At 42.9% G+C, this 12548-nt stretch overlaps 1 protein-coding gene across 1 annotated transcript in view; it reads left to right on the forward strand.

Moving 5' to 3' along the window:
- Positions 1-764: 764 nt before the first annotated feature.
- Positions 765-12548, forward strand: part of aldh1a3 (aldehyde dehydrogenase 1 family, member A3) — a 17548-nt gene continuing 5764 nt past the window's right edge. Inside the window, exons 1-7 of the mRNA XM_063012401.1 lie at positions 765-854; positions 1107-1211; positions 4958-5098; positions 6154-6283; positions 8331-8392; positions 9989-10117; positions 11521-11634. Coding sequence (XP_062868471.1) covers positions 765-854; positions 1107-1211; positions 4958-5098; positions 6154-6283; positions 8331-8392; positions 9989-10117; positions 11521-11634 — 771 coding nt within the window. The remainder of the gene's footprint in view (positions 855-1106; positions 1212-4957; positions 5099-6153; positions 6284-8330; positions 8393-9988; positions 10118-11520; positions 11635-12548) is intronic.

Consider the following 12548-nt stretch of genomic DNA (forward strand, 5'->3'; position numbering starts at 1 on the left):
CCCACCACAACCCTGACAAGGGTAAAATTGATGGTAAAACAGACAGCAAATGAATGACTGCATGTCTTTAAAACCCACGTAGACACAGGGAGAACATGCAAAACTCCAGAGAGAAAGGACCCAGGCCCTACTTGCTGTCAGACTTGTGCTCAGCAGTGATACTGAAATCAGAAGAGATTTAAACACTGAATCAGTTCTGCATTTCCACACAAAGTGGGGGTGTACAAACTTTTGCACATGCCTGTCTGTATGGTGGATGTATGGGTAAATCACCTGTTGCTCTTTACATCCCAAACTTTTACCCCATAAAGCAGTGGGTAAAAGGACCAGTGTGGGGGCAGCAGGGATGGTGGCGCGGTCCCAGCACTTCAGTTCGAATCCTCTGTGTGGGATCAGGTGCAGCAGTGGAACCTGTGTGGGTGTGATGATTTTATTCTTATCAGCAGGTGGATTTCCATAACCGTGATGTTTTTTAACATTTACATATTTATCGAATCCAGGAAGTGGAATCTCGGCTGGAGATGATCTGATTGAGTGGAGTGGTTTCCTCCATGAGCGGTGAAGGGCGGAGTGCAGGCGCGCTGAGGGAGGAACTTTACGCAGCGCTTAAAAAGCTCTTCACTTTCACTCAGTCATTCAGTACAGGTGCATTTACTTTATCCCTCACACACCTGATACACACACTCACACACACTCTCACACACTCTCCCACACACACACTCACACACACACATCCAGCAGTGAGGAGCAGCTGCGCGGGCATCATGGCTCACAACGGGATCAACGGAGAGGCGCAGAACCAGACCGCCGCTTTACCCAAACCTCACAAAGTGACAGAGATTCAGCACACGCAGGTAAAACCAGACCAGCTTTCAATTAATTACTTATTAATCATCTCTGATTACACATAATTATGTTAAAAGTATGTTTGTTATAGACTCGAAATAGAATAGAAATGTTATAATCGGCCTGATGCGCGGTGCGTAATGATCAGATTCACTTTGTGGTTCTGAATCAGACGCGCACAAACACGCACTTTGATTTAAATCAAAAATCAGATCTAAAATCTCTCATCTGTTTCTAAATACATTTTCTTTCTCTTGCAGATCTTTATCAACAATGAGTGGCTCTGCTCTCAATCAGGAAAAACCTTCCCGACCTTCAATCCAGCAACAGGCCTCAAAATCTGCGACGTGCAGGAAGCTGATCAAGTAAGATTCATTATTCCTCACAAAAAAGTGAATTATTTTTACCAACAAGCTGAAAGAATCTGGCTTTAGTGGTGCAGAATGTGAAGCTGAACAGGTTTCCATGATATGCTGGTTTAATCTGAGAGGTTCTGGGAGGTTTTCAGGTTGGGATGAAGTTGGTGAACTGGTTTGTGTTAATTTGTGGTTTTGTTTTGTGTTAATTCAGACTGTAAAATGTAAAATGATCAGCTGAAGGGTTTAGATCCGCTCACAGTGTTAGTGAAGGTGTAACAGGTAATAATTGTGGCTCTTAATGAAGTCTGATGATGAAAAATCATTGAATATGAATGTTAATGATGAGAGTAATAACACAGATTTTAAACAACCTTCAGTTAAAGTGGTTTTACTGCAAAAAATTCTTTCATTATCCCTCAAACATCCCAGATATTTTAGAAACTGATCAGAATTATTTAAAAGATCAGAAGATCAGAAGAAGATTCAGGTGTTAAATTGAGGTTCCGTCTCATGGTGACTGTCGGACAGCAGATAATTTAACATTGTAGGAATTAACTTTGTTTATTAAAACCCATAAAAGTTTATTTTAGTCTGTAAATGTTTGTTTTATCCTCTATAACACAGTCAGTACTGGAGGTGTGAGTAAAAACTGAAATAATTTATAAACCAAAGACACATATGGAGCCGTTTAGATACTGATGGGGTCGCATGAGGTTTAATTATTTTAAGTTTTACGCAAATAAATCAGACACAGGGTGTTTAAACCTGCCATGGGTTTGTTAATAATAAAAACCCCTAAAATAATGTCACTAGCAAAAACAGGTTGAGGATCCCTGGGACGAGGGCTTCTTCGGAGAAATGTACCTTTCTGTTTTTGGGATAGAAGCATCAGTTCAGTGTGTTCATATATGAACATTAGTGGAGGTCATAAAGCCGTGACACGACAGCGGTGTTTTATAAACCTGATAGAATAATAATAATGGATCAGTAGTGTGGTGTGTAGATTAAAAAGCTTCAGCCGATCACAGCGGCCACGAGGAAGCTCGTTTTACTTCAGTACTGTAGGTCTAAAATATAAACCCTTCAATGTGAACCTAACCATAACCACAACCGTAACCCTAATGTGGCTTAATGTAGTAAAATATCAAGCCAGGAACACTGGACATCTGTCAGTTAGTACTGGACATTAGTGCCCTGTGCTGATGATATGATGAACCTCTGGTCCAAAAGCAAAATAATCATTTATATTTGATGCTTTTTTATTCTCATTTAAGTTTATTATTATTAATGACAAAAGCTGAAACACCAGCGTGGCTGCAGGGTCCTTCCACAAACAAACGGACGGCACGGTGGCCTTACAGAGAGAAGGTCCTAGGTTCCATTCCCACGTTTCTGTGAGGATTTTGGCATGTTCTCCCAGTGTCAGGTGTGAGTTTCCTCTCACAGTGCAAAGATGTGAGAGTGAGATGAACTGGAGAATCGGAATTATTGAACCTGAACCGATGAAGCGTGGAAGTAAATAATAACTCTAATAAATTAATAATCAATCAATTAAGAAATGTATTAATGAAATATTAAATACATACATAAATAAATGTACCTGTTAAATAGTTGGTCAGGTCTTTATGTGTCGTCCTGCTTTGTTGGAGGTTGTTTCCTGCTTTTGGATAAACTGAGGACTCCTGATCTGCAGCTTTAAATCACACCGGTGTTTTAAAAGCTTTTACAACCACTAACCAACCACTAATCAACCCTTAACCGACCATTAACCAACTAAACCATCACCAGCAGTACTGAACACTCATGTCCAGTACTGACTGACAGAAGTTCGGTGTTCCTCGCTCGTCGTATTAGTACATTAAACCACATTAATCTTCGTTCACGTCGAGCATTTTTAATCCTCCTGTTTATTCGGCTCTCGTCTGTTTTAATAGAATTATTTCTTCATCAGGATCCAGTTTCACCTTATTTACACCAGTAAAACGCCGTCGTTCAGATCACACACAGCGTAAAACCACCGAACAGAAATTAGATCTGTTCTCTAAACATCTGAGCCTCTAAACTCCAAACACAAACCAGAAACCATCTGAACATCGTGGAATAAAGATCAGAAATAAAAGCACTGAGATTAGATTTCACTCCTCCACTCGTCCACGTTAATCACGGTGAGGTTTTTACACCCACGACCATCTTCAGGGGCAGAACATGGTACTGGAGGGTCAGAGACCTTGTTCAGCTCTTAGTAAATATAAACTATAGTGCCAGAAGTATTCGGACACCTCGTCTGAGTCTGTGGGAAATCCCCGCTACATGATCCGTTCAGCTAGAACAACAGCCGCTCTTCTGAGGAGCGTCTCACAGACTTTACAGTGTGTCTGTGTGTGGGAATTTGTGCCCATTCAGAAGTAAAAAAGATTAAGCATTTGTATTTGTATGGCTGGGTGCTGATTAATCAGTTGATGTTCCGATTCATCCCATAGCCGTAAAGCTCAGGGCCCTGTGCAGGACGCTGGAGTTTCTTTAAACCGATACACAGGGGGACAGTCATGCTAAAACAGGAAAGGACCTTCCCTAAACTGTTACTACAAAATTGGAAGCATTATGGATTATTTCCTTTATATGATTGATTTATTACACGTTAGATACCAGCACTTATCCTACTGTTCCTAGAACGTTTATTGTTTTTATTTACCTGCAGAATTAACACAAGTTTTATTTCATTTTTAATTATTATTATTATTTATTTTATTGTTGTTATAAATGTTATAGTTATTATTATTATTATTATTATATTGTTATTATCATTACTATATTTATTACTATTGTACATGTGATAATAAAAACAACAGCAACATATTAATAATAAATTTAACAATAATAAACATAATAATAATAATAATATAATAATAAAGTAATAATATAATAATATAATAATAATAATAATAATATAATAATAATAATAAAATTATAATATAATAGTAATAATATAATAATATAATAATAATAATAATATAATAATATAATAATAATAAAATAATAATATAATAATAATACAATAATAATAATATAATAATAGTGTAATAATATAATATTAATAATATAATAATAATAATAATGTGTAGTTTAAAAAAACAGATATATGCTCAAAAGCACTTCTTAAATTTTAGATCTTTATCTTTATTATTTTTACAAATATTTTGATGTTTTTATTATTTATGATTTTATTGAATAATCACTGAGTTGTGTGTTTGTGTAGAGAATTCAGTCCTAAATTCTCCTGATATAAATTTTAGCTTCTGTAAAAGAAACGTTCAGACGCTCCTGCTGTACGAGTTTCTCCAGCAGCACCAGGGTTCAACCAGAACTCCAGAAAAGTTGGGACAGGTTCTGTTCTCTGTCAAATATAATTATTGGACTGAAGATCTGTTTCTAAATGTTGAAGTTTTGTTGTTGTCTTTAGGCGAGCCTCCGTATGGAGCTTCATACACCAACACAGATCCTCTATACACAAATATTTTTATTTGATTTGATTTTACTCTCAGAACGTCGTGAGATTTTCTGTCTCAGTTTTAAATTTCCTCTGCAGTGACGATAAACTCAGATTAAATCAATCTGAAGCTCTTTATTATGAAGCTGTTTATTATGAAGCTGTTTATTATGAAGCTCTGTGACGTACACAGTGACCACATGGTGCTTTCCCTCTCCGAGCGACCTCAGTAGGCCTGGTTTGATCCTGGTCTCTGTCTCCTCAGGCTGACGTGGACCGGGCGGTGGAGGCGGCGAGGGCGGCCCTGCAGAGGAACTCACCCTGGAGGAGGATGGACTCGTCCGGGCGTGGCCGTTTACTGAACGCGCTGGCTGACCTGCTGGAGAGGGAGCGTGGCCTGCTCGCGGTGAGTGCAGACACATACTGGCAGAATCTGGATGCTGTTTCAGTTTATCAAACACTGTGGGCACCGACTGGCACTGCGGCCTAATCCACCAGCCCAACACCTCCAGCTCTCAGATTTTGGGTTCAGTTATCAGTGGTGCCACCAAGCCGGTCCTTACCGCATAATCTGGATCATTCAGCGGGATCTGCATCTACAACTGAATCTGAACCACTCGTAGCCCCGTCCATTGACATAAACAGAGTTATGACATCACAAGATCTGCTGTATGGTAACAGCCAGTTGATTTTCCTGTCCAATCATGATTCAGTGATTCAGTGATTTAGTGATTCAGTCCACCTACAGGCATGTTTTTAAGAGGCGGGTGAAACACTTGCAAGGATCAAACCCTGGTCCCCAGGACCCTAGACCTGTGCTGCACCCACTTTACCACCTATGCCACCATGGCACTCTTATCAGAGGAACATGGAGACGTGGGGGATCTTTGGAGTACGTCTGTGGGAATTTGTGCCCATATTCAGTAGACAGCGTTTGTACGGCTGGGCGCTGATTGATCAGTCGAAGTTCCGGTTCATCTCAGAGCTGTTGGGCGGGGCTGAGCTCAGGGCTCTGTGCAGGACGCTGAAGTTCCTTTAAACCGATATCATGACAGGCACTGTGGTTTGATCTTCATGTTGGTAACATTAGGGAAGGTCCTCTTTGTCTTTGACCCGGAGAACATGACGTGCATTATTTCCAGATCTGGACTCGTCAGGTCAGACCACGGCTCACGTCTGAGCTCAGAGGAGGCGGCGACGGCGTTCCTGGTCGTTGTTGATATTCAGGATCTGAACTGTGTTTATAGATGCAGCGATGAGACGTGATTATTCTCCCAAAACTGTTTCCTGATCATATCACAAACGTCCCAAGTTTTTTGGAATGCATCAAATTAGGAATTAAATGGACATGTTAATAAACCAAAACAGTAAATATCTGTGAGCTGTTTGTAATGAATTATATTTAATATAAAGTTTATAATTAAATGTTCGTTCTCTCACTGGTTCCTGGTGTTTGTGCAGACGTTGGAGACCCTGGACACGGGGAAACCGTTCCTCCAGTCCTTCTTCATCGACCTGGACGGCAGCATCAAGACTCTGAGATACTATGCGGGCTGGGCTGATAAGATCCATGGCAAGACCATGCCAGTAGGTGAGTTGGCATCCAGCAGTGCCCAGTGTGTAGCGTCGGATGGGTTTCACCACAGATGCTTGTTAGACGTCCTGACAAATTCCCACAGACACACTACAAAGTCTTGTGAGAAGCTCCTCAGAAGACCGTTTGTTTTTGATTCGTTATGTCCGACAAGCTCACGCTCCGAATACTTTTGGTCCTAAACTCCACGGTCAGTGCAGGTCTCCACATCCGTCTGTGTGACTGTGGGCGAGATCTCAACCCCCTCTGATTGTCTCCCCATGCCAGTGTTCCTGAACTAAACGAGCTGCCCCTCTGTCCTCCTGATCGGATTCACATAAAGAACCTGGAGACTAACAGGCTGAACATACATATGAGAGGAACAGGCGATGATCCCGGGTCGGGGGTCAGGAACGCTGTGGGAGCCCGGCTAATCCCAGGGTTCCTGCCAGCGTGGGGGTCCACAGGATGTTAAAAGAAAAGGGAGACGTGAGTCGCTCAGCCGCTCGGGGTTTCTGATCATCAGAGCCGAGAGGAGCCGACGCCCGCTGGAGCAGAGCATTGTGGGACGGGAGGCGGTCAGACTGAGAGGCTGCAGGAACACCGGGCAGCGAGAAACTCGAGAAGGTCACGACTGTGAGGAACACTGGGGGGGATTAGGAGGAACGCTGGATCGTTCTTATGCATGTAGAGGGGAGATTGGGGGGGGGGGATGTACAGGAGGTTGTGGACAGTGGGGGGGGGGGGGTCAAGGGGGGGGGGGGGGATTGACATACATAAAGGTGTGGACATGAACGTAGTGAACGTGAACGTACCTGACGTGACACCAGTCCAGGTATCACAAAATGTACGACACAAGATAAACCCCCCCGTAAAACAGAACAAAGGTAACCAACACATATACCACCCCCCCCCACACACACTTAAGGAGTACCCCCCCATGAAAAAGTGCCCCCCCCCCCAGCTACACAATTTATTATCATCCATCTAATCTAATCTAGCTGCTTTACAGTCACATGACTTCATTTCAGCTTGAACTGTATCAGTCCTATCGAGCCATTACTGAGGCTTTAGGACTACACCGAACCACAGTTCGAGTTACAATCTCTTTAAGAAAAGCTAAGAGGAAGCAGGTGCTAACCAAGAGAAACTGTCAGTGCTTGTCTACCCCGTCCTGATAGAACCTTATGTAGAAAGACAAAGTCCATTTAAAAGTATTGGGACGCCCCCTATCTTCTAATCACTGAATTCCTGTGTTTCAGCCACAACAGTTACTTACAGGTGTAATAAATTAGTCATATAAGGTAAATAATATGCTTCTGACTTTGCAGCACCAGTTTAGGGAAGGACCTTTCCCTGTTCCAGCATGAGCGAGCTCTATAAAGACCTGAAAAAAAGTATTTATCAACAAACATCTGTGTGATCTGTTCAGCTAAGAAGCTTTTCACAAGACTTTGGAGTATGCCTGTAGGAATTTGTGTCAATTTAAACCGATGCACAGGGGCACAGTCATGCTGGAACAGGAAAGGACCTTCCCTAAACTGTTGCTGTAAAGCTGGAAGCATGTCATTTCCTTTACACGATTGAACCTTTTATTCATCTGTTAGTAACTGTCGTGGCTGAAACACATGAATTCTGTGATTAGAAGATGGGGGCGTCCCAATACTTTTGACCCTATAGTGTATAAATAATGAAGGGGGGAGATTATTATTTGGGGGGGGGGGTGTTTGGGGGGTGATGTGGCTGTTGCAGAACTTGTTGTTTGTTGAATAATGTTTTGCTCTGAGATGCTGCATGATGATGAATCTGATCCCTCATGTAGCAGGTCCAGACAGGAGGAGATGTGATCAAACTCCCGCCGGTGGAGGTGGTAGTGGTGGTGGGGAGGGGGGTTGGGTGGGGGGGTTAAAAGAGAAAGTTAGAGCACAAACAAAGGTGTGGCTCTGAACCTGAGCTGGAGCCTTTGAGCTTTACACACGTCCTGACGTTTTTGTTGCTGGTGTTTGGTGACGGAGGTTGAATGCGCCGGTGCTTCACTCATTCATCCTGTTTTATCCTCCCACAGACGATCACTTCATGTGCTTCACCAAACACGAGCCGGTCGGCGTCTGTGGAGCCATCATTCCTGTAAGTACTCACATCTCCTCCTCCTCCTCCGCCGCCGGCGTGGTGATAAGAGCGCGCTGAGCAGGAAGTGATGTCGTAACGCCGCCGCGCTGATTTGTTTAGATAAACCGAGTCAGATAAACAGATTCATATCTCATCATTCACTCATTCACCGTCATATCCAATTCCCTCTACTGCTGCAGACCTCCACTCCTGACTAACACACGCCCCCCCAAACACGCTTCTTTTCACCTGCACCGGGGTTCATACGGAGATCCGTATCGCGCACGGAGAGTCTTGCACCGATCTATCTCCGTTATCCCTCGTCTATGTGCAGCACCACCTATCAGCCAGCAGAGGGCGTAACTGCAGCAGTTACTCCCACACTCGCAGGTAGCAGAGCTGAGATTTGAACCCACAAGCTTGAGATGTCAGCACCTCTTTATCCTGGTCAGGGTTGCAGTGGGTCTGATTCATTGGGCAAAAGGCAGGAAACACCTCAAATTGGTTGTCAGTCTATTACAGGACACACACACACCAGTTAACTTGATTGTCGATTGTCTTTGAACTTGTGGGTGGAAACCGAAGCACCCAGAGGAAACCCATGCAGACACAGAGAGAACATGCAAAACTACGCACAGAAAGAACCCTGGCCACCCAACCGGGAAATCGAACCCAGAACCTTCTTGCTGTTGGGTGACCAATTACGTTCATGAATCGGTGCAGCCGAGCAGCCGAGACTCGAACTGAACACCAGCAGGATGAATTAGAATGTCAGGTGTGAGCCAGGCCTGTTATACACTGTATGGCCAAAAGTATTGGGACGCCCCCTGTAATAATCAGTGATATAAAGGAAATGATCCATGATGTTTCAGTGATTTCATTAACAGTTTAGGGAAGGTCCTTTCCTGTTCCAGCATGACTGTGTCCTGCACAGAGCCCTGAGCTCAGCTCCACTCAACAGCTTTACGAACTAACTGTTGTACTACTGAACGGGCACAAATTCCCACAGACACACTCCAAAGTGTTGTGAGAAGCTTCTCAGAAATAGAAGAGCGACTCTTGTGTGTTTTTGAAACGAGACGACCGACAAGCTCACGGTGAGGCGTCCGAATACTTTTGGTCATGTAGTGTTCACCTTCAGCTGCTCGTGTTTAGTTCTGTTTTCTCTCTTTGATCTTTATTAGCGTGAATTCGTCTTAAATAAACAGGAACAAACGTTTCAGGTTTCAGTTCTTTTTTCTGAGGAGCAGCGATCGAGCTTTTTACCCTCGTATGTTTTCACCCCCCCCGTGTGAACAATGTACCTGGCACGTTTTCATCATATCTAGAATTACCTGTGATGTTTGTTTCCTCTGACAGACATTTAGAGCTTTAATCTGCAGCGTGACACCGGACACGTCACGCCACGGCATCACTTACACACACTTACACACACGTACACACACTTACACACACTTACACACACTTACACACACTTACACACACTTACATTATCTCCCACTCTCCTCACCGTGAGGAGGAACCTGTTCCCTCTCCACCACGTTCCCTCGGTCCTGGTTCCGTGTACGAGTGGATTATAAGAATCATCGTTTAGAAGCTTGTTTGTGTTTGCAGTGGAACTTCCCTCTGCTGATGTTCGTGTGGAAGATCGCCCCGGCTCTGTGCTGCGGGAACACGGTGGTCATCAAACCGGCAGAGCAGACGCCGCTGACAGCCCTCCACGTGGGGGCGCTCATCAAAGAGGTGACCATTAAATATCTGATAAAATATATACAGGGAGTCACGAGTGGAGACTGTTATAGCCTCTAATGTTTCTACTTTAAATGGATGTAGCAGTTACGGAGGTGTGAGGAAGTATTCACTCCCTGATTAGCTGTTACTTCATGATGATATGCAGTAGGGGGCGCTGGAGAGGCGGATCTTCAGCTTTCAAGCTCAAATCTCAGCTCTGCTATTGGTCAGTCAGGGTAGTGAGTAGTGCTGCAGTTACGCCCTCTGCTGGCTGATCGACGGTGCTGCACAGAGACAGGGGGGGGATAATAGAGATCGGTGTGTGACTCTCTGCACAGGTTTGGGGGGGGGGGGGGGGGTGACAGTCACGACCCTCCTCAGCAGTAGTAGAGGGGAATTATAATCGGGGAATCGGATACGACTAAATTTGGGAGAAAATTAGAAAAACACATGAAAAAAAATTCTTGCAAACAAGAAGCTCCTGCTCCAAAACCAGCACCTTAAAGCTCAACTCCATGAGACCTGCATCCAGAAAATGTGGACACCCCAAAAAACTCAGGACGGGGGCGTGTTCCCCCCGTGTTCCCCTCCGTGTTCCATCAGCGTTTCTATTAATTTCTTCTTTTTAATGCGTGGGGAACTGAGGTCAGTGATGGTTGCAGGTTTGCGAGTAGAATTTTTCTTCTGCCTCCGTCTCAACCCAGTATGTTTTTTTAAAGAAAAGATCACAGATTCTTATTTTTATTGCATTTTACAAAACGTCCCAACTTTTTCAGAAATGAAAGCGAGGTTTTAGAAGCGTCTGCAGCAGATGTGAGGATCTGAGCTTCTGTGGGTGTAAACGTGTGATGAGTGTAAACATGTGAAGCATCATGAATGTGGACGGGAGCGTAAATACGTGATCTGCTCTGATCTGTTTATTGTTCAGAGCTGCAGGTCGAGACTCGTCCTGTTTCATCTGTAATGAGTTTTCTTCTTCTCCTGTAGCTCATCCATCTGATTATCTTTAGATTATTTTTGACTGTTTTTATAATATTTTTGGATTAATTACAGATTATTTTTAGATTATTTTTGAATTTATTATAGATTATTTTATTATTTTATTTATTTATTTTATTTTTAGGATTAAATATGTATTTTTTTGTATTTTTTTTTTGGACAATTTTATTAATTTTTTTATTTTATTTTTGGATTAATTATAGAATTTATTTTAGATATTTATAGATTATTTTAAATTTTTGGATTATTTTATATTAGTTTTGAATTAATTATAGATTTTTTTTATATTATTTTTGGATTATTTATAGATTATTTTTAGAGATATTTATAGATTATTTGATATATGTATGGATTAATTATGGATTGTTTTTAAATAATTTTTGCATTATTTGATTGATTATTCTGGTGCTCTGCAGGCCGGGTTTCCTCCAGGTGTGGTGAACATCGTACCCGGTTTCGGACCAACAGCCGGAGCCGCCATCGCCAGTCACATGGGCATCAACAAGGTGGCGTTTACCGGCTCCACAGAGGTACAGCGTCTTTATTTACCCCAAAACATCAATAAATAAAACATAAAGGAGTTAGAGTGAGTGTTTCAGTAATGAACGACCTCACGTCACAGGATTCTAATAATACGTGTACTCTATATGGTCAAAAGTATTGGGATGCTTCTTCCTTACTGAAGCCACATGTTCCAGACATGACAGTCACTTACAGGTGTAATAAATCAATTATATAAAGGAAATAATGTGCTTCTGACTGCAGTAGTTTAGGGAAGGACCTTTCTTGTTCCAGCTCTATAAAGGCTTTGTGCTTCCATCTCCGTAGTTGGAGATGTTGCAGTAGAGCAGAGCTCGATTATGATGGTTATAATGGTTATAAACTGAGATAAACTGAGCTCTGACCTCTCTGATGCTTTTGTGGCAGCAGTGTTGTTCCAAAACCTGGTGGAAAGCCTCTCAGAGCAGCAGAGGTGGACGCTACACGTTACCCTGTGAGTGAGTTTGTCCGGTTTGGATCCAGAAGTATCTTCAGTGTTCAGTAAACATGGTGTGGTAAACGTTGTTGTGTGGTGTGCTGGACGTTATTGTGTGGTGTGGTGGACGTTGTTGTGTGGTGTGGTGGACGTTGTTGTGTGGTGTGCTGGACGGTGTTGTGTGGTGTGCTGGACATTGTTGTGTAGTAAACATGGTGTGGTGGACGTTGTTGTGTGGTGTGCTGGACGTTGTTGTGTGGTGTGGTGGACGTTGTTGTGTGGTGTGCTGGACATTGTTGTGTGGTGTGCTAGACATTGTTGTGTGGTGTGGTGGACGTTGTTGTGTGGTGTGCTGGACGTTGTTGTGTGGTGTGCTGGACGTTGTTGTGTGGTGTGGTGGACGTTGTTGTGTGGTGTGCTGGACGTTGTTGTGTGGTGTGCTGGACATTGTTGTGTAGTAAACATGGT

This window comes from Trichomycterus rosablanca, chromosome 17 (genome assembly GCF_030014385.1).
Source record: "Trichomycterus rosablanca isolate fTriRos1 chromosome 17, fTriRos1.hap1, whole genome shotgun sequence".
Lineage (NCBI taxonomy): Eukaryota > Metazoa > Chordata > Actinopteri > Siluriformes > Trichomycteridae > Trichomycterus > Trichomycterus rosablanca.